This window comes from Coenobita brevimanus, chromosome 110 (assembly GCF_032717465.1).
Source record: "Coenobita brevimanus isolate Jiangsu-jjx chromosome 110, ASM3271746v2, whole genome shotgun sequence".
NCBI lineage: Eukaryota > Metazoa > Arthropoda > Malacostraca > Decapoda > Coenobitidae > Coenobita > Coenobita brevimanus.
Genome location: NC_137063.1, coordinates 1895813 through 1917633, shown reverse-complemented (window position 1 = coordinate 1917633; position 21821 = coordinate 1895813). Strand labels below are relative to the sequence as shown.

The 21821-nt window shown below is 48.9% G+C and overlaps 1 protein-coding gene across 2 annotated transcripts in view; it reads right to left on the bottom strand.

Moving 5' to 3' along the window:
• Positions 1 to 252: 252 nt before the first annotated feature.
• LOC145417309 (uncharacterized) overlaps positions 253 to 21821 on the bottom strand; it is a 46161-nt gene continuing 24592 nt past the window's right edge. For both annotated transcript variants that reach the window (XM_080285981.1, XM_080285982.1), the window contains exons 5-13: positions 19801 to 21237; positions 15160 to 15305; positions 14515 to 14836; positions 14040 to 14212; positions 5149 to 5340; positions 3694 to 3870; positions 2886 to 2972; positions 1641 to 1846; positions 253 to 644 (exon numbers count right to left, since the gene is read on the bottom strand). In XM_080285981.1, coding sequence (XP_080142107.1) covers positions 404 to 644; positions 1641 to 1846; positions 2886 to 2972; positions 3694 to 3870; positions 5149 to 5340; positions 14040 to 14212; positions 14515 to 14836; positions 15160 to 15305; positions 19801 to 21237 — 2981 coding nt within the window. In that variant the 3' untranslated portion in view covers positions 253 to 403. The remainder of the gene's footprint in view (positions 645 to 1640; positions 1847 to 2885; positions 2973 to 3693; positions 3871 to 5148; positions 5341 to 14039; positions 14213 to 14514; positions 14837 to 15159; positions 15306 to 19800; positions 21238 to 21821) is intronic.

The following is a 21821-nucleotide window of genomic DNA, read 5'->3' as shown; positions in this document are numbered from 1 at the left end:
GTCACGGTACACCGGCCACAGCGGCGGTGTACCTGGTATACCGGGTCTCCATGAGCAGGTGCGGCTGTGGCCCCTCCCGCAGCACAGGTGCAGCTGCGGGGCAAGGCCGGCCGGCGCTGTGTCCCGCCACACCCCGCCTGCAGGTCACGTGGTGGGCAGGGCAGGAGGGGCGGGGTGTGGCGGGACGCTGCCGCCTCGTGCCGCCAGGGGAAGGCGTCCCCCGGGGCAGGACGGTGGCAGGTCAGTCTCCAGTAAGGTAGGTGCGGCGGCGGGCGGCGGGGGCAGGGCGGGGTGACCTGCGGCCCCGACTTGCCCCCGCTGCGGGCCGCGGCACAGCGCTCACGGCGGTATCTCCAGCTGCGTCACACTGGGCAGGGCCCCGCGAGGTGCGGCGCTGACCCACTCACGAGGTGCGGGCGGTGGCCGCGGCGGGCACGTTGCCGCGGACTGCCGGGCCGGGGACGGGTGAGGCAGGCCGTGCGGCGGGTGCGGGGGCGGCGATGGCGGCCTCGTACAGCCGCCGGTACCGCTCCAGCAGCTCCGGCAACTCAGAGCTGACGGCGGTGTCGATCTTGGTGAGAGGACACCCACGGAAGTACGAGCAGGTGGCACGCAGCGTTGGGAAGTCGTACAGGTTGTGCACCCTGCCGGAGAGACGGTGAGGGTGAGGCAGGGCAGTTAGCACACACACACACACACACACACACACACACACACACACACACACACACACACACACACACACACACACACACACACACACACACACACACACACACACACACACACACACACGACCTCTACTTCACTTAATTCTGTCAATCAGGAGCTCATTTCCTCAGCCCGTCCCTCCCTCTCTCTCCTTCCTCCCTCCCTCTCCTTCCATCCTCCCTCCCTCTCCTTCTATCCTTCCTTCCTTCCTTCCTTCCTTCCTTCCTTCCTTCCTTCCTTACAACCCTTCCCATCTCTCCTTTCTTCCTACATTGCATTCCTTCCCTTCCTTCTTTCCTCATATCTTCCTCCTTCCCATCCTTCTCTTCCTGTCTTTCCTCCTGTCTTTATTTCCTCCTTCCTTCCCTCCTTCTGTCTGTCTTTCCCTTAACCATCTTTCCCTCCTTCCAGCTTTCCCTCCTTTTCTGTCTTTCCTTCCCTCCTGTCTTTACCTTCTTTCTTCCAGATTTCTCCTCCTTTCCCCTCCTTCCTTCCTTCATTCTATTTTACCTCCTTCCTTCCCAATTTTCCCTCCTTATCCTTTCCTCTCTCTTTTCTACCTTCCTTCTCAACCTACCCTCTTCTTCCTTCTTTCCTATCCTTACCCAGTTCCTTCCTCTTCCCTCCTTCCCTCCCTCCCTCCTTCCTTCTCAGCCTACCTACCCTTCTTCCCAGCTTTCCCTCCTTATCCCTTCCTTTCTCTTTTCCATCTTCCTTCTCAGCCTACCCTTTCCTCCCTCCTTTCCTCCCTCCCTCCCTCCTTCCCTCCCTCCCCTCTCCATCTCACCTGAAGAAGTCCCTGTACACCTATGGATCAGGTAGGTCGAGGCGGGAGAAGTTGGTAAGGTGACCCTCCCTCTTCCCTCCTGCCTAGCCTTCCCTCCCTTTTCCCTCCGTGCCTCCCTCCTTCCCTCCCCTCTCCATCTCACCTGAAGAAGTCCCTGTACACCTCTGGATCAGGTAGGTCGTAACGGGAGATGTTGGTGAGAAGACTAATTCCTTCGTAGATGTTGTACGAATGTGGGTTTTCTATGATGTCTTCGGCCAGCTTGTGTTTACTGGTGAGGAAGCCCTTGTTGCGGTAGAACGTCGTCAGGTAAGTGTCCACCATCTGCGCGTGGTTCCTCACTCGCACCTGCGCAGTTGGGGAGAGTTAGTGAGTCACGGAGGAAGGGGAGTCAAGGGGGAGTCGAGGGGGAAAGATAGTCAGTGAGGAAGTTGCGAGGAAAGGGATTGTCAGTGAGGAAAGTCGCGAAGGAAGGATGGCTAGTGAGAAGGGTCGTGAAGGAGGGATAGTCAGTGAGGAGAGTCGCGAAGAAGGATAGTCAGTGAGGAAAGTCGCGAAGAAAGGATAGTCAGTGAGGAAAGTCGCGAAGAAGGATAGTCAGTGAGGAGAGTCATGAAGAAAGGATAGTCGGTGAGGAGAGTCGCGAAGAAAGGATAGACAGTGAGGAGAGTTACGAGGAAAGGTGAGTTGCGTGGATAGGTATGATGGGGTAGAAGGATAGTACAAAGAGACGTCACACCTGCGTAATAAGGCAAGGATAGTCAATGAGGAGAGTTAGGAAGAAAGGTGAGTTGCAAGGGGAGGTGAGACGGGGTACAGGGATAATTTTTAAGAGAAGTCACCCCTGAAAGTCAAGTTTTCTTTAATTCTATCTATCTATCCTGCAAGGGGTGGCCACAAACAAATCGCCTCCATGTCGTCCTGTCCCGCGCCATAATTTTTACGTGTTGTCCGTTTATCTCTTATCATTACCTAACACTTCTTTTCTTTGACCTTTCCATCGCGAATGACCTTCAGGTAGGATTTATGACCTCCAGTTGGGATTAATGAGACCATTTTTCTTTAACCCTGAGATGATTTACAGAAGTCAGAAGTGAAAATAAAAAGAATATGGTGTGTGTGTGTGTGTGTGTGTGTGTGTGTGTGTGTGTGTGTGTGTGTGTGTGTGCAATTAATATCGTATAGCAGGTTTGTTAGTAATGTGTGTGTGTGTGTGTGTGTGTGTGTGTGTGTGTGTGTGTGTGTGTGTGTGTGTGTGTGTGTGTGTGTGTGTGTGTGTGTGTGTGTGTGTGTGTGTGTGTGTGTGTGTGTGTGTGTGTGTGTGTGTGTGTGTGTGTGTGTGTGTGTGTGTGTGTGTGTGTGTGTGTGTGTGTGTGTGAGTACGTACAGCGTGTCTACGAGCGATGGCGATGCGGTTGTCCACTCTGGAGTTGATCGCGAGGGCTATGTCACTCAGTAGGGCCTCCTCCTGTGCCTGTGGGAGAGTGAGAGGAAGTGAGAAAGTGAGAGAGAGAGAGAGAGAGAGAGAGAGAGAGAGAGAGAGAGTGAGAAGGTGAAGTAGAGTGAGTGAGTTCAACCTACACTCTTCCAGTCAGTCTTCCAGCCACACCTCAGGGCATTCTACACTCTTCCAGTCCACCCAACACCCTTCCAGTCCACCCTACACCCTTCCAGTTTACCCTACACCCTTCCAGTCCAACCTACACCCTTCTAGTCCACCCTACACCCTTCCAGTCCAACCTACACTCTTCCAGTCCACCCAACACCCAGTCCACCCTACACTCCTCCAGTCCACCCTACACTCTCCAGCTCACCCTACACTCTTCCAGTTCACCCTACACTCTTCCAGTCCACCCAACACCCTTCCAGTCCACCCTACACTCTTCCAGTCCACCCTACACCCTTCCAGTCCACCCTACACTCTTCCAGTCCACCCTACACCCTTCCAGTCCACCCAACACCCTTCCAGTCCACCCAACACCCTTCCAGTCCATCCTACACTCTTCCAGACAGCATTCCAGCCATATCCCAGGTCATTCCACACTCCTCCAGTCCACCCTACACCCTTCCAGTCCACCTTACACCCTTCCAGTCCACCTTACACCCTTCCAGTCCACCTTACTCTCTTCCAGTCCACCTTACACTCTTCCAGTCCACCCTACACCCTTCCAGTTAGCATTCCAGCCCCGCCTCACCTGGAACAGCCTTGCGGGGGAGCCACTGCGGTAGGGTCTGGAGGCGAAGGAGCCCGCGTATACGGTGGGAGGGGACGACACGCCAAGGAGGGGACTGAGATTCCAGAACAGGCTGCCTTGAACCTTGATTAGCTCCTCGGCCGCCACCTGGTCTGCCTTGTTGAGCAGGATGCGGGTCTGGAAGAAGGAGAAGAAGGAGGAGGAAGAGGAGGAGGAGGAGGAGGAGGAGGAAGAGAAGAAAAAGAAAAGGGAAAAGGAGGAGGAGGAGGAAGAGGAGAGGAGGAGGAGAAGACGAAGAAGAAAAAGGAAGATGAAGAAGAGGAGGAGGAGGAGGAAGAGGAGAAGAAAAAGAAAAGGGAAAAGGAGGAGGAGGAAGAAGAGGAGAGGAGGAGGAGGAGGAGACGACAAAGAAGAAGAAGAGGAAGACGAAGAGGAAGAAGAAGAAGAGGAAGAACAAGAAGACGAAAGAGGATCATGTATAACGTGACTTAAGATGATGGGATATTCATAAATCGTCTTAGTATAATATCATTTCTTTAGCATCGTCTTCAGTGCGTCTTGAGTCCCGTTATAAGAGGCAGGCTACAGAGCACGGCGTATCTGAGGTTAATCATGGGGTAGATGGTAGATGGTAGATAGTAGATAGTAGATGGTAGATAGATGGTAGATAGTAGATAGTAGATGGTAGATAGATGGTAGATGGTAGATAGTAGATGGTAGATAGGTGGTAGATAGATGGTAAATAGTAGATAGTAGATGGTAGATAGTAGATGGTAGGTGATAGGTAGTACTGTAGATGGTAGAGGTGGTACATGGTAGGTGGTAGATGGTAGATAGATGGCATATGGTAGGTGGTAGATGGTAGATAGTAGATTGTAGATGGTAGATAGATAGTAGATAGAAGTTGGTAGATAGATAGTAGATGATACATAGTCTGTTCCTCCCTACCTCCCCCCTCACTACCTCTGTCATCATCGTTATCGTTATTATTATTATTATTATTATTATTATTATTATTATTATTATTATTATTATTTTTGTTTTTTGCGCACTATCTCACCCATCATCATCATCATCATCATCATCATCATCATCATCATCATCATCAGACAGACAGATGGATTAATAGATAGATAGACCTGTAGATAGACTGATTAGAAGAAAGGGCATAATCTCTCTCTCTCTCTCTCTCTCTCTCTATCCAGTATCACCACTTCATAGCCAACATCAAACTTGGTATAATCGAATATCTATCTGTCTGTCTATCTATCTATCTATCTATCTACCTGTCTATCTATCTATTTACCTATCTATCTATCCGTCTGTCTGTCTATCTATCCATCTATAGATCTATCCATATCCATCCATCTATCTTTTTATCTATCTATCTACCTATCTATCTGTCTGTCTGTCTATCTATCTATCTATCTATCTATCTATCTATCTATCTCTCACCTGTGCTTCGCGTCCCTTGAGCTGGTCCAATATCGCCTCCAGTTCATACCCAGCGTCAAGCTTCGTATAGTCAAACATCACCAGAATCAGGTCAGCTCTGTCAATAAACCACTGAACCACGTCGTTATAGGGATAGAGTCGTTCCCCAGGCCTCCGCATCTCCAGAATCCCCGGGGCTTCCACGAGGGTCACCTGGGGGGGCAGAGAAAGGTGGATTAATTAACAGATGAGTGGGTGGGCCCGTCCCCCCCGCGTTCATTGTTGTTATGTGTGTTTCCCGTAGAGTTTATTTTGTTTCCTGTTCGTATGTGTGTTTCCCGTAGAGTTTTTTCCTTCCTTCCCTCTCCCTCTTTTCTCTCCTCCTCCTCCTTCCCTCTCCTTTCCTCTCCTTCTTCTCCTTCCCTCTCCTTTCTCTCCTTCTTCCCTTTCCCTCATTTTTCTTCTTTTCTTCTTTCCTTCACTCCTTCTTCCCTTCCTTCCCTTCCCTCCTTTCCTTCCTTTTCCCTCCATCTTCTGTCACTTTTAATTACTCCTCTTTCCACTTCAGGTGACTCTACACCGAGTGACAAGCCTAATAAAATACAACTCATGAAACCATTTATGACGCTGGGTGGTAACCATATAACCAGATAACGAGGTGATGTGGAGCGTACTATGAGAGACGAAAATGCGGCGTCCATCGGGAAACAAAACCTCCACACTGCCCGCACCTCACCCGGACTTGCTTGCGGTTGATAAGTCTGGTCGGCGAGACAAACAGGGGTAACTCAACAACAACAACCTCCCCCTCGACGTCGCCTTTCGAGTTTATCCTTGAGGCTCCCACGAGAATTGCGTAAGGGGGGGAGGGAATGGAGGACGACCCTGGAGTAGGACCTTGGAGGACGAGCTTGTTAATTGGCATCGTTAGAGTTACAAGGTGTTCCTCTGGCCCGTAGCCTCCTTTGAGTGAGAAATACTAAGACCTGGTTTCTAATACTCGCGTCTCTTTGGTTACTAGGGCTTGAGAGAAAGAAAGAGAGAGAGAGAGAGACAGACAGACAGACAGACAGACAGACAGACTGAGACCTCACGCAGAAGGGGGAAGACAAAGGTAATGGAGAGAGAGAGAGAGAGAGAGAGAGAGAGAGAGAGAGAGCACCAATACCTCACGCAGAAAGGGGAGACGAAGGTAATGGAGAGAAGGAGGAGGAGGAGGAGGAGGAGGAGGAGGGAAGGTGAGAGGGAGGAGGGGTCGCCTGGGGGAGGAGAGGGGAGGGGAGGGAGGGAGAGAGGGAGGGAGGAGGGGAGGCGTCTTAAATACCTTCTTAAGTTCCTCCAATTTCTTAAGCATATTTGTGGAACCCCAATAGATATAATAATAGATAGAAAAATTAGCCTGCGTGCCACACTTCAGAGCGCGGTTAGCAGTGAGAAAATCCAGGCACTTTCTCTCTTGCTCTCGTAAAGAAAATAAAGAAAGTGAGCGAGTGAGAGAGAGTATTAGTTGTTTCTTGGCATCGTCTTCAAGATAATGGCACTCTGACGTGTGTTGGGGGGTTGTGTGTGTGTGTGTGTGTGTGTGTGTGTGTGTGTGTCTGTCTGTCTGTCTGTCTGTCTATATGTATGTATGTACGTATATTTGATTGTGTGTGTGTGTATGTATTTTTTTTGTGTGCTTGTGTGTGTGTGTGTGTGTGTGTGTGTGTGTGTGTGTGTGTGTGTGTCTATATATGTATGTATGTATGCTTGTCTGTCTGTCTGTCCGTATATGTATGTGTGTGTGTGTGTGTGTGTGTGTGTGTGTGTGTGTGTGTGTGTGTGTGTGTGCAACCATAACCACACACAACACCATAAATAAACCGGTATGCAAAGACCTACTTACCACATCACACCTACTTACGGCAATACCTACACTAGCGTAAGTACAATATTTTATGCGTTGATTTTTGCGTAACTGCGAAATTTTCAGTTTAACGTGATCAGACTTAAGATATGAATACGTACATACATACATACACACTCCATACATACACACACATACATACATACATACATACATACACATACATACATACATACATACGTACATATATACATACATGCATACATACATACACATACGTACATACGAATACATACATACATACATACATACACACTCCATACATACATACACATATATACATACATACGTACATACATACCTACATACTAATACATACATACACATATATACATACATACGTACATACATACATACATACATAAGCTGAATGAAATCGTCTGGAAGAGTATGAATTGAGAGAGAGAGAGAGAGAGAGAGCAGACAGACAGACAGACAATGCAAATAGGCGTTGTTTGTGTGGGGGTGCTAATGGTGGGGAGATTTATGTTGGGGGAGAGGGGGAGAAGAAGGGTTGGGGTGGATGGAGTGATGGTGATGGGTGGGGGAGGGGTGGGGGGTGGATGGAGTGATGGTGATGGGTGGGGCAGGGGTGTGGTTGGGGGAGGAGTATACCCTGTGAAGTGAAGATGGGTGCATTGTAAAGTGGATGATTAAGGGAATGATAAGATTAAACCAAACATATTATCCAGGAACACACGCACACACACACACACACACACACAAAGCAGGTAAGAAGACGTCATCGTACTGAAGGGGTTAACCGATCGTATGAGCATTGATGCTATACTCCGTTCACTCCAACCTGGTCCAAAATTGCCATCTCTCCTTCTTAATTTATCAGTAACAAGGGATTTTCATGCCAGAATAAGGATCTAGTCACGAAGAAGTGCTACTGTGAAGGATGCAGAGCCGTAACATATTCCTTTCTGCTACTGAGCGATGAGAAATAAGCTGAAAAAAAAGTTGGATATTTACCTGTATTCGCGTGGTGTTAGGAGACCCCGTAGCACTTTTTCCTGAGCGATTTATTTTACGAATTAAACCCCACTATTCTCCTCGACATCTACATAGGCTCTAAGATGATGTTAAGGCACTATGATCTGTCTTAAAATAGTCACGAAGAAGTGCAGGATACGTGATTGCAAGAACTCAGGTGACACGCAGGTGTAAGGTAAGAAAAGGAGTTAGGGATGTTGGTCAGGTGTGGAGGTGCTGTGGTTGAGTGGTGATTGAGGTGGTGCTAGTTGAGTGGTGATTGAGATGGTGGTAGTTGACTGGGATGGTGGCAGTGAGTGGTGATTGAGATGGTGGTAGTGAGTGGTGATTTGAGATGGTGGTAGTGAGTGATGATTTGAGATGGTGGTAGTTGAGTGGTGATTGAGATGGTGGTAGTTGAGTGGTGATTTGGGATGGTGGTAGTTGACAGGTGATTGTGGTAGTTAAGTGGTGATTCCAGGAGTTAACTTGAGCTTCCGGGAGGTTGTGGTTGTGGTTGTGGTTGTGGTGGGGCAGACCATGCGGGACCCACATGCCTAACAGGCTACTGGAGAAGCTTGTAAATCACCTTCCACAGAAACCAATTAGGCATGCGAGCCCCGGCAGCATCGACGCAGGTGTGGTGGCGGTGGGAAGGACGCTGGAGGCAGGGCATGCAGGCAGGGCAACTCCGCGGGGCACCTCCTCTTCTCAGGTGAGGCGGGGCAGGTGTGGCGGAGGAAGGAGGGACGCTAGAGGTAGGGCATGCAGGCAGGGCAACTCCGCGGGGCACCTCCTCTTCTCGGGGCAGGGCGGGGCAAGTGTGGTGGCGGGGGTAGGGACGCTGTAGGCAGGGCATGCAGGCAGGGCAACTCCGCGGGGCACCTTCTCTTCTCGGGGCAGGGCGGGTCAGGTGAGGGCAGGTGAGACAGACAACACGTGGGGGCCAACTCACCCTCATGCATAGGAAGTTTGACCTGGATTAACCTCGCTCTCATGCACTAAAACACACACACACACACACACACACACACACACACACACACACACACACACACACACACACACACACACACTAACCTGACCTTGTTCTTTCTCTCCCATGCATAGAAACCTTTGACCTAACTTAACCCTAACTTGTTCATGCTTAGAATAACTCTCAGTTTACGAAAGACAGTCTAGAAACAACTCACTCTTATATCAGAAATCCAAAAGCCATTTATTTTTCCTATCAGTTGTTGTGGTAAAGATATAGACAGAAGTTCACCCAATATTTCACCTCTTCCACTTCACACACTCTTCTTCACACTGTTCCGAAGCTGAGAGAAGTGTGGCATGCATCTCTGCCCGTAGATGATGCTCCTTCACACTAGACATCAGTGAGAGTGACGCAGGCATCTGAAGTGTGACGTGGAGTGATATAGTAAGGACATTTTTCACCCATACTCGCAAAAGTTGGTGGAAATCGGTCAACGGGTTCAGGAGACATCGCATTAGAGTTGCGGACGCACGCACACCTCATCCGTAATCACCCTTATGCAGTATGACGTGATGTGTGACAGTGTGAGGTGTGGTAGTGTGAGGTGTGGCAGTGTGTGGTGTGGTGTGGCAGTGTGTGGTGTGGTGTGGCAGTGTGAGGTGTGGTAGTGTGTGGTGTGGTGTGGCAGTGTGAGGTGTGGTAGTGTGAGGTGTGGCAGTGTGAGGTGTGGTAGTGTGAGGTGTGGCAGTGTGAGGTGTGGTAGTGTGAGGTGTGGCAGTGTGAAGTGTGGTAGTGTGAAGTGTAGTAGTGTGAAGTGTGGTAGTGTGAGGTGTGGCAGTGTGAGGTGTGGCAGTGTGCAGTGTGGCAGTGTGAAGTGTGGTAGTGTGAAGTGTGGTAGTGTGAGGTGTGGCAGTGTGAAGTGTGGCAGTGTGAGGTGTGGCAGTGTGTGGTTTGGCAGTGTGAAGTGTGGCAGTGTGAAGTGTGGCAGTGTGAGGTGTGGCAGTGTGAAGTGTGGCAGTGTGTGGTGTGGCAGTGTGTGGTGTGGCAGTGTGAAGTGTGGCAGTGTGAAGTGTGGCAGTGTGAGGTGTGGCAGTGTGAAGTGTGGCAGTGTGAGGTGTGGCAGTGTGCAGTGTGGTAGTGTGAAGTGTGGTAGTGTGAAGTGTGGCAGTGTGAGGTGTGGCAGTGTGAAGTGTGGCAGTGTGAGGTGTGGCAGTGTGAAGTGTGGCAGTGTGCAGTGTGGCAGTGTGAAGTGTGGTAGTGTGAAGTGTGGTAGTGTGAAGTGTGGCAGTGTGAGGTGTGGCAGTGTGAAGTGTGGCAGTGTGCAGTGTGGCAGTGTGCAGTGTGGCAGTGTGAAGTGTGGCAGTGTGAAGTGTGGCAGTGTGAAGTGTAGCAGTGTGAAGTGTGGCAGTGTGAAGTGTGGCAGTGTGAAGTGTAGCAGTGTGAAGTGTAGCAGTGTGAGGTGTGGCAGTGTGAAGTGTGGCAGTGTGAGGTGTGGCAGTGTGAAGTGTAGCAGTGTGAGGTGTGGCAGTGTGAAGTGTGGCAGTGTGAGGTGTGGCAATGTGAAGTGTGGCAGTGTGAGGTGTGGCAGTGTGCAGTGTGGTAGTGTGAAGTGTGGTAGTGTGAAGTGTGGCAGTGTGAGGTGTGGCAGTGTGTAGTGTGGCAGTGTGAAGTGTGGCAGTGTGAGGTGTGGCAGTGTGTAGTGTGGTAGTGTGAAGTGTGGCAGTGTGAGGTGTGGCAGTGTGCAGTGTGGTAGTGTGAAGTGTGGCAGTGTGCAGTGTGGCAGTGTGAAGTGTGGCAGTGTGAGGTGTGGCAGTGTGCAGTGTGGCAGTGTGAAGTGTGGCAGTGTGAGGTGTGGCAGTGTGCAGTGTGGTAGTGTGAAGTGTGGCAGTGTGAGGTGTGGCAGTGTGCAGTGTGGCAGTGTGAAGTGTGGCAGTGTGCAGTATAGCAGTGTGAGGTGTAGCAGTGTGAAGTGTGGCAGTGTGAAGTGTGGTAGTGTGAGGTGTAGCAGTGTGTAGTGTGGTAGTGTGAAGTGTGGCAGTGTGCAGTATAGTAGTGTCTTTTCAGCAGTGATTTTTTCCCTCTCCTTATAATCAGCTTAATTTACCTGAGCGTAAAGGTGAAAATTACAGTGCACACCTGAGCGCCTCTCTCTCACCTGTCCCGTATGTGTTAGAGAGAGAGAGAGAGAGAGGGAGGGAGAGAGAGAGAGAGAGAGGGAGGGAGAGAGAGAGAGAGAGAGGTGAGAAAAGAGGATCTCGCTCGTGCACTAAGCAGTTTCACTTTCCTTCGCTCTCTCACTTTCCTCTCAAGTTTTGGGGAGGGGGAGGGGGAGGGAGGGAGGAGGGAGAGAGATAAGGGGAAGAGGGGGAGGAAGTGAAAGGGGGAGAGGAGGGGAGGGATGGGAGGATGGGGAGATATGAACGGGGGAGGGAGGGGGGAGAGAGATATGAAGAGAGGAGGGGGAGGGAGTGAAAGGAGGAGAGGGGGGAAGGGAGAGGGAGGGGGAGGGGAGAGAGGAGGGAGACACATAAACGGGGGAGGGAGGGGGATAGGGAGGGAGTTGAGGGACGTGTGTATAACCAGGCAGCTCCACCACCCAGTTATATCAGTGCCACCACGTCAAGGCGCCCCTCTCCAGCAAGTAAGGAGAGAGAGAGAGAGAGATTAAAGGATACAGATTTAATGGGATGGAGGAAAGAGGGATAAAACGAGAGAGAGAGAGAGAGAGAGAGAGAGAGAGAGGGAGAGAGAGAGAGAGTGTGTGTGTGTGTGTGTGTGTGTGTGTGTGTGTGTGTGTGTGTGTGTGTGTGTATGTGTGTGTGTGTGTAGAAAAGTGTGTGGCAGTAAGGAGAACGTGTGTGTGTGTGTGTGTGTGTGTGTGTGTGTGTGTGTGTGTGTGTGTGTGTGTGTGTGAGAGAGAGAGAGAGAGAGGCGTGCTTGGTAAAGGACAAAACCTCTCATCTTTATTCTTCTCGCCTGACGCTCCCTCGGATTATGGAGTGGGGTGGAGTGGGGTGGAGTGGAGTGGAGTGGAGTGGGGTGGGGTGGGGTGGAGTGGGGTGGGGCGGAGTGGGGTGGAGTGGGGTTGAATTTGATTGAGTGGGGTTGAGTTTGGTTGAGTGGGGTTGAGTTTGGTTGAGTGGGGTTGATTTGGGTTGAGTGGGGTGGGGTGGAGTGGGGTGGAGTGGAGTGGAGTGGAGTTATTAGCCTCAGCCATACTCCACTCTTTCCACCACAGTACCACATTTATACCACACTAGTACCACACCCCGCCACACTTCCCCCCCCCCTTCTTGCGGACGTGAAGGTACACACACTTCCGCCTTAAGGAAAATGGCGGAAGTAACTCTCATTATATATCTATCTATCTATAGCCCGACGCCCTAATCCCGCAAAGGGTGGCCGCAGACAAAACGCCTCCAAGTCACTCTGTCACCCACCATTTGACTACCCTCCCCCCAACTCACCCCCCCCTCCCTCATATACCTCTCAACTCCATCCCTCCACCTCATCCTCGGTCTACCCCTCCCTCTCCCTCCCTCCACCTCACCTACATACACCCTCTTAGTCAGTCTTTCATTCTCCATTCTCTCCACATGTCCAAACCACCTCAGTGTATTTCTCCTAATCTTTTCAACCACATCCACATCCACCCCACAACGTTCCTTCATTTCTTCATTTGTCAACCTGTCCCTCCACGTCACTCCACATGCTCCTCTCAAGTAACTCATTTCCACTGCTCTCACTCTTGACTTGTTCCCCTCTTGCAAGGTCCACGCCTCGCTTCCATACGTCAGGGTAGGGATCACAATACTATCATGCAGTGACTTCTTAACTATCATTATACAAACAATTACTATTATTATTATTATTATTATTATTATTATTATTATTATCTTGATCGATAATTCAGGTGGCCATTTTGTCTTTTGTGAATAGGTTATCTTTACATGACTTCTTATTTCTCTCTCTCTCTCTCTCTCTCTCTCTCTCTCTCTCTCATACATATAATAATTCTATCTATCTTGCTATCTGTTTATCTATCTACATCCATCCATCCTTTTATCTATCTATCTATCTATCTACATATATCTATCTAGCCATCCATCTAAATATCTGTCTATTTTATTTTCATCCATGTGTCTTTTTTTTATGCAAAGAAGAAGGAACCCAAGGCCAGGAACCCGCAGATTGTTCCCTCCAAGAAAAAACAAAGACAAGATAACAGTGAGCCCAATTCAAGATCCGTTCATTTCGAGATGCCTGGACACACTGCGTTTGAAAGACTGGAGGTCATAGGCAGTAGGAAATACAGACAGAGGGAGACAGTTCCAGAGTTGACCTGTTGCATACATGAAAGACTGGAAGTAGCGGTTAACTCTTGCATTGGAGAGTTGGGCAGAGAAAAAGGATGAGAGTTTGTTGCTAGACGGGTGCTACGTGCCCGCCGTAGTGGTGGAGGGATGCATGCAGATAGTTCAGAGGAGCAGTGACCATTGAAGTAGCGATAGAAGAGAGATAAAGATGCAACAGTGCGGCGAAGAGACAGAGGTTGAAGGGAGAAGAGATAAAGATGCAACAGTGCGGCGAAGAGACAGAGGTTGAAGGGAGAAGAGATAAAGATGCAACAGTGCGGCAAAGAGACAGAGGTTGAAGGGAAGAGAGAAAAAGATGCAACAGTGCGGCGAAGAGACAGAGGTTGAAGGGAGCCAGTAAGAGGAGGAGAGTTAATGAGACGAAAAGCCTTTGACTCCACGTAGATGGATGGATAGAAGAGTGTTTTTCCCTTGTTAAGTAAAGAACCATCATGTTTTAAACGGTAGGCAATGTAACTTATGTAAATCCATATCATAACTTTGAAGGAGTGGCGCCTGAGAGTGTTAATTCCTATCATCCAGCTGTCTAACCATCTTGCACAGCTGGTAGTGTGGCGCGGTACCTTACAGCTGGTTGATGAAATTGTAAAACCTTCATATTCTTTTTCGTGGCCATAGGAACCAGAGAGTGTTAATTCTGTGTCTTAAAACTATCTCTAAATCTATCTCTAACCTTTTTGAGCAGCTGGGAGTGTAAAGCCTTTCCGTGCAACTGGTCGATGAAATTCTGGCCGTATTTCTGTAGCGATGCGAAGTGCCTCTGAGCGCTGATCGCCGTTCCGTCCAATTCGCTGTCCGTCTCCCCGTACTGGACCACCCGGAAGACGCCGTGGCTAGGAGAAGTGCCTGGAGAAAGTGAGAGAGTGAGAGAGGAGGAGAGGAGATTGAGTGAGAAAAAGGAAGAGAGAGAGAGAGAGAGAGAGAGAGAGAGAGAATGAATAGCAGCGAGAGACATATATAGGTAAAACGTTCTGTCTGTAGGGCCACTCCACCTCTCTCTCTCTCTCTCTCTCTCTCTCTCTCTCTCTCTCTCTCTCTCTCTCTCATCAGTCTTCAGCACTCCCATCACTCTTCACACCCACCGTCCATTCCTACCCCACCCACTCCCCACTCACTCCCCACTCACTCCCCACTCACTCCCCACTCACCAGTCCTGAGAGCTCGCTTCGTGTACTCAATTCCAAGGAGGTAGTTGATAAATGAGGACTTCCCGGTAGAGTAGGGTCCGACGAAGAGGATGAGGGGGGTACCGAACAGCTCAGCATCGGACACGTGTCTGTTGGAGATGTCTTGGTATTTATATAGAACCTCGAGGGGCTTCACCGTATTCTCGTAAATGGACTTCAGGCTTGTGAGTGTGGCCTGGGCTATGGGCTGCGTGCGGGCTGCGATGTCCTGGGAGGTTTGGTCCAGCCCTAAGATCTCCTCCAGTCTGTCACGAGAGCGTAGGGCGGAAGGAGCCACCACTACCTGTAATTGGCGATTTCAGGTTGAGTCTCCAGATGTGGGTCATGATTCAGGTGACTTAATTATAAACGTATGTGCGTGTGTATTTATTTATTTATTATTATTATTATTATTATTATTATTATTATTATTATTATTGGTACAAACGCCCATATATAAAGCTACATATGCATCTTCCGTAGGTGAGAGAGAGAGAGAGAGAGAGAGAGAGAGAGAGAGAGAGAGAAACATTTGGTTCAGGGAAATAAAGTCCTACTCCTGAAGAGGCTAAGAGAGAGAGAGAGAGAAAGAGAGAGAGAGAGAGAGAGAACACAATCGACACTCACGGGTTCCTCTTCCTCCCTCGGTATAGGCGCCGCAGGAGGGGGTGCCTTCGCCGCCTCCTGCTCCAGTACCGACTTCCTGGGGGGCGGGGGGGCATCAACCACTGGGGGGGCACCAGCTGGGGGCGCGGCAGGAGCTCCATCTGGACCTGGGGGGGGGGCGCGGGGGGCGGAGGGGGGGAGAAAAGAGGGTATTAGAGGAGGACAGACATATTCATGATTTTGGTTGATGATGATGATGAGATGTATGTGTTAATTTGATAGATAAATAGATGGATAGACAGCAGATAGATAGATGGATAGATAGGTGGAGAGACAGAGGTATGTACTAACTTGATAGATAGAGAGAGAGAGAGAGAGAGAAAGGGAGGGGGGGGGAAGGACAGAAAATGTCTTGTCAGGCAGAGAGAGAGAGACAGACAGAGACAGAGACAGACAGCCAGACAGACAGACAGAGACACAGAGAAAGACACAGAGACGAAAATCATACCTGTTAATAGTGTATGTATATATATATGTACAAGAATACCTGTGTAGCGCCACATCTTAGAAACTGCAGGTAATTAGTTTCTTGGCTTTTACAAACAGGAAAAGCGATGGATTTATCACAACACCAACTACAAGGGTCAGTTTTAAATCCCTTCACCCCGAGGACGCGCTGTTTACCACCGTGCATGCTCTCTCTCTCTTTATCTTCGGTGAGTTTAGCTGTTATTGTGCTGTGATCTTAGCTTTAGTACTGCCGTGTTGAGCTGAATGACTGAGAACTTTATGGGTAAGAGAAATTTAGTGGTGTACCTTGGTTACACACACACACACACACACACACACACACACACACACACACACACACACACACACACACACACACACACACACACACACACACACACACACACACACACACAGGCGGCATGCAAAAAAAAACACACACAGAGGCAGCATACACACACACACACACACACACACACACACACACACACACACACACACAGGCAGCATGCAAACACGACACGATGCAATACGGGGCCGTGGTAGCGAGCGTAGCGAGCGAGAGAGGTCAAAGGTCAGCATGCAATAGGACATAACAAGCAGGCCCGTGCAATTGCGTCTACTGGCTGTCTAAACTACCCTTGACCTCTAATTGGCCTGGGAGACGCCTTAACACCTGTATCTTGGCGATTTAGGATGATAGGGATATTATAAGCTCCGTAAATCCTCCTTCTTGGCGATTTAGGATCATAGGTGGGTTGCAAGGTCCCTAAATCCTCTTCCTTGGCGATTTAGGATTATAAAGACATAGTTAATTCCTTAAATCCTCTTCCATAGCGATTTATTTTTACATACTTACACCTATGGATTTTTCATTGTGTATGTTTTAAATGTCCTCTCTCTCTCTCTCTCTCTCTCTCTCTCTCTGCAGAATAAGTCGCAATGGAACAGGTATTACGACATCTCCTAGACCAACTAGAAATACAGTTTTTCTCCCCAGGAAGGTCACTGTCCCAAGCTTCCATATAAGACCTAGAAAATCATGTTAAAAAAAATCGAATATATTAACACGGTGAAAATAACGAATGTGACAAGGATAGCACGATTCGGACTGAGATAATAAGGCGCTGATTGAGATAACAGAATTCGAATTAAAGATAGATGGAGTTGAGAGGTATATGAGGGAGCGGGGAGTGAGCTGGGAGCAGGGCAATGAAATGGCGGGGGACAGGGCGACGTGGGGGCGATTTGCTTGTGGCCACCCCTTACGGGATTAAAGGGTCTGGCAATAGATAGATAGATAGATAGATAGACCTAGTTTGATCTCAAGGACACTCTTAGGAATCTTACGTAGCTGCGAACGATTTCAAACTTAAGAAATTCTCCTGAGATTTTATGCTTAAGATAAGATTTCCTCCTAAGATCTGAGGAGATTTGTGTATTTTTAGCGATGAGTGCTATCCAGTAGGTGACAAATTTAGCGAATGTAGCGGTAATATAAAACCCGCTAAAGATGCAGTCTGTTAGGTGAATCTGGTGTGTAAATCCCCTAGACTTTTTTTTCCAGTCGGGTACAGAAGCTCCCTAAAACCCTTTCTTCAGCGATTTATTTTTGGGTTCGGGATGGTTGACACTTTTGCACCTTGCCATTGCAGAATAGGGCAATAATAGAGTGATTTATGCAACATGGAAGACTAGCAACGTTGAATAAGCAAGATAAATCGCTTAGGAAAAGGTGTTAAGTCAATCCGGCTAGTTAATATCCTTTTCCACCTTGCTTATGCAGAATATGGCAATTTTGCAATGATTTCTGCAACGTGGTGAGGTACAATAAGCAAAATAAATCGCTTAGGAAAAGGTGTTAGGGAGCTTCTTCAAGACAGTGACCTCTCAGGGACTCAAATCTACCCCTTTGAACTCCCACACCTTTATCTTTGACCTTCGTAGGCTCCCCTCGCTTTGAACTCCCTCTTTTGACTTGCTCTTTGACTTCCCTCCTCGCTCTCTCGGCTGTTTGTTTGTTCTCCAGTTTTTGCTTCTGTGGTTTCTTCTCCTCTCTGGCTGCTTCTCCCTTTTTGACTTCCTTTGGCCTCCTTTTGGATTCCTCCTCTTTTCGTCCCTCCGGTGTCTTGACTTCCTTGGCCCTCTCTGGTTTTGTGGCCTTGGGTTTGACTTCCTTTGGCTTCTCTTCCTTTTTGACTTCCTTTGGCTTCACTTCCTTTTTGACTTCCTTTGGCTTCACTTCCTTTTTGACTTCCTTTGGCTTCACTTCCTTTTTGACTTCCTTCGGTCTTGCAGGTTCCTTGACTTCTTCCTTCTTGACTTCCTTTGGCTTCTCTTCCTTCTTGACTTCCTTCGGTCTTTCTTCCTTCTTGACTTCCTTCGGTCTTTCTTCCTTTTTGACTTCCTTTGGCTTCTCTTCCTTCTTGACTTCCTTCGGTCTTTCTTCCTTCTTGACTTCCTTCGGTCTTTCTTCCTTCTTGACTTCCTTCGGTCTTTCATCCTTCTTGACTTCCTTTGGCTTCTCTTCCTTCTTGACTTCCTTTGGCTTCTCTTCCTTCTTGACTTCCTTTGGCTTCTCTTCCTTCTTGACTTCCTTCGGTCTTGCAGGTTCCTTGACTTCTTCCTTCTTGACTTCCTTTGACTTCTCTTCCTTTTTGACTTCCTTCGGTCTTTCTTCCTTCTTGACTTCCTTGATCTTCTTAACTTCTTCCTCGCTTCTTCCGGTCTTACTCACCTTCTTCTTCCGGTCTGCATCGTCACCTTCCTCGTCACTTTCCTCGTCCTCGTCGTCACCTTCAGGAGTTACGGGGTCAGGTTAAGGGAGGTTAGCCATATTAACACTCTCAGGCTCTCAGCTGAAGAAAATCGTCTGGGGTTAGGTGGGATAGGGAGCTAGAGTTGTTCCAAACATGAGGGGGTTAAGGGAGACTTGGGAAGGGGAAAAAAAAACTAGTTCTGCTCAAAATTACTTCTTCAGTTTTTTTTCCACTTTCCTTCCACCTTCCCTGTCACTCCCGCTCCACCTTTGTCTCATCCACCTGTGTTCCACCTTAGAGTCAGGTGGTGGAGGCAGGTGGAACACTCAGTAAGCCAGGAGGTGGAGTGGGAGGCAGTGGAACAGTCACAACTGTGGAAGAAGTGGAGTGGATTGTTTGGAAAGGCATTCTAGACACCAAGCTTCTATCCCTATCATCATCTATAACTATACTAGATTGATCTCTATGGAAAAATGTGCCGAAGGGTGAAATACTAAAGTTTTTTCTCTCACAAACAGCTTTATCAACAAATCCGTCTTAACCACGATTTAGTTTTGCAGGACAGACGAGGAAGGAAAGGTGCATAACAATCCCACATCTGTCCCTGCAAGTTATAATCTTAGTTACGACATTTTTGCAGATCTTAGGCTAATCTAGAAGAGGTACTGGTTCTTTGGGCCGGAAAGGGAACGTTTGGGAAAGAAAAGTGACATTCAGGTGTGGCAAGTTTTCTGATCAAGACTGAGATATTTTTTTTCCACTTAGCATGGAAAATGTATCTTTGTACTTTACTGTACTTGGGTAATTTTTTGGCTAATTGTGAATGTACTTGTGCACAGGTGTTGACAAATGAGGCTCTGAACGTAAGTCATTAGTGAACAGGTAGGGTGCGGACACACTCACCCCAAAAGTGTGATTGACAAGAGGAAACGAGACACGGGGTTTTATTCAAGGTATAGAGTTTGTTACTTCAGCCAAACTAAGGTCACGTCCACACCAGACACTTTGCTGACGCGGTCATTATCTGGCGGGAGTTTTGCCCCACTGTAACCCATAGAAGTGGTCCCCCTGGATGTGGATGGGTGTGGAGGAGAACTGCTATGGGTGACAGTGCTGCAGAACTCTAGCCAGCACCAAGAAGCATTTGGTGTGGATGTAGCCTAACCCTGCACTTCACTTCATCTTGTCCGTCACGTGTTTCCAGCAAGTGTAGACGCACCCTAACAGGAAAAGGGAGAGGGGAGGGTCAAAAAGTAGCAAATTAAGCCAAGGGTGATGATAGGTTCTTGAAATCACCCTGAACCAGTATGGCTTACCCATGCCACACACACACACACACACACGCACACTGGCACACTCACACACGCACACTCACACACACACACACACTCACCAGGAAATGCCTCGGGTTTGGGTGCAGGCTTGGGTTCTGGTGCTGCTACGGGCTTTGGAGCAGGCGCAGGTTCAACTTTGGGAGCTGGGGCTGGTTCAGGCTTTTTCGGAGGTGCAGCGACCTCAGGCTCTGGTTTTTTGGGCGGGGTGACTGGTTCGGGCTTGGCTGGTGGGGGTGCGGCAGGCTCTGGCGTCTTGAGTGGTGGTGGAGCAGCTGGCTCTGGCTTCTTGGGTGCTGGGGCATCGTGCTTGGCGTGCTCCTTGTGTGTCTGCCAAGGCTGGGCCCACTTGGGGTCTCTTTGGACTTTACCTTTTGGCACTTCGAACACCAGACTTACCAACTTGTCAAGAATTCCACCAGAGGCCTCCACCTTCACCTTCTTCGCTTCCTTAGGCTCTTCCTTGGCAGTCTTAGTGGCGTGCTCCGGGTGCGTCTGCCAGGGTTGGGCCCATTTAGGGTCCCTCTTGGTGCCCTCAGGAAGGGTTTCAAAGATCAGTTTCACGATCTTGTCGATAATGCCGCCAGATGGGGCTGCTATCACTTTCTTGGCAGGTTTTTTCCCAGCAGGTTCGGCGGTTGATTTTGATGCGTGTTCAGGGTGCGTCTGCCAAGGCTGAGCCCACTTGGGGTCTCGCTTTGCACCTTCAGGAAGGGTTTCGAAGATCAGTTTCACCAGCTTGTCAAGAATGCCACCAGATGCACCTATAATCACCTTCTTCTTCTCCTTAGGCTTCTCCTCCTTCTGGAGTGCCTTGCTGGCGAACTCTGGGTGTGTCTGCCAAGGCTGAGCCCACTTGGGATCTCGCTTTGTTCCTTCTTTAACCGTTGGGAACACCAGTTTTACCAACATGTCAATGGGGCCTCCCAAGGCTCCGTGAATCACCTTCTTCTCTTCTTTCTCCACCTTCTTTTCCCGCTCCTTCTTGTGCTCCTTGTGGGTCTGCCATGGCTGGGCCCATTTAGGGTCGCGTTTGCCACTTGGTTCTCCGAAGATGAGCCTGACAAACTTGTGGATGATGCCAGGGGAAGTGTCGACCTTCTTAGGCTTCTGCGCCACCTCTTGGACAGGCTCCTTCTTGTGTTCCTTGTGTGTCTGCCACGGTTCGGCCCACTTGGGGTCGCGTTTGCCACTTGGTTCTCCGAAGATGAGCCTGACAAACTTGTGGATGATGCCTGGCGATGTGTCCACCTTCTTCTTCACCGGGGCCGCTTTCTCCTCCTTCTTCTGGAACTCCGGGTGTGTCTGCCACGGCTGGGCCCACTTGGCATCGCGTCCGGCTTTGGCCAGACCAAAGATGGCGTCAATGGCCATGTTCACGATACCAACGGGCTTCTCCAGCTTGGGTTTGTCTGCTGGTGCTTTTGGCTTAGCTGGTGGTGGTGGTGGTGGTGGTGGCTCAACTGGCTTGGGTGCTGGCTTATGAGCAGGTGGTGGAGCTGGAAGAAACAGGGAAACATAAGGTGAAATGAAACAGGTAAACATAAGGTGAGATGAAACATAAGGTGAAATGAAATGTAAGGTGAAATGAAACAGGTAAACATAAGGTGAAATGAAACAGGTAAACATAAGGTGAAATGAAACAGGTAAACATAAGGTGAAATGAAACAGGGAAACATAAGGTGAAATGAAACAGGGAAACATAAGGTGAGATGAAACAGGTAAACATAAGGTGAAATGAAACAGGTAAACATAAGCGTGAGGTGATTCTTGAAGGTCCCTATTTTTTATGGGATCTGGGAGGCCTCTTAACACCTCTCCCGTAGCGATTTATTCCGGATTTTGTACCTTAATGAAATCTTGTATGGTACTTATATTTTTTTTTAATTGACTAAATTTGTATTGGTGACATAAAAAAAAAGGATAGTGAATTGTAATAGGCAAAATGAATCGCTAAGGAAGAGGTGTTACGTAATTTCAAAACCCACTTAGAAAATGACAAGATCACCAAAACAAGGACTCTCTCTCTCTCTCTCTCTCTCTCTCTCTCTCTCTCTCTCTCTCTCTCTCTCTCTCTCTCTCT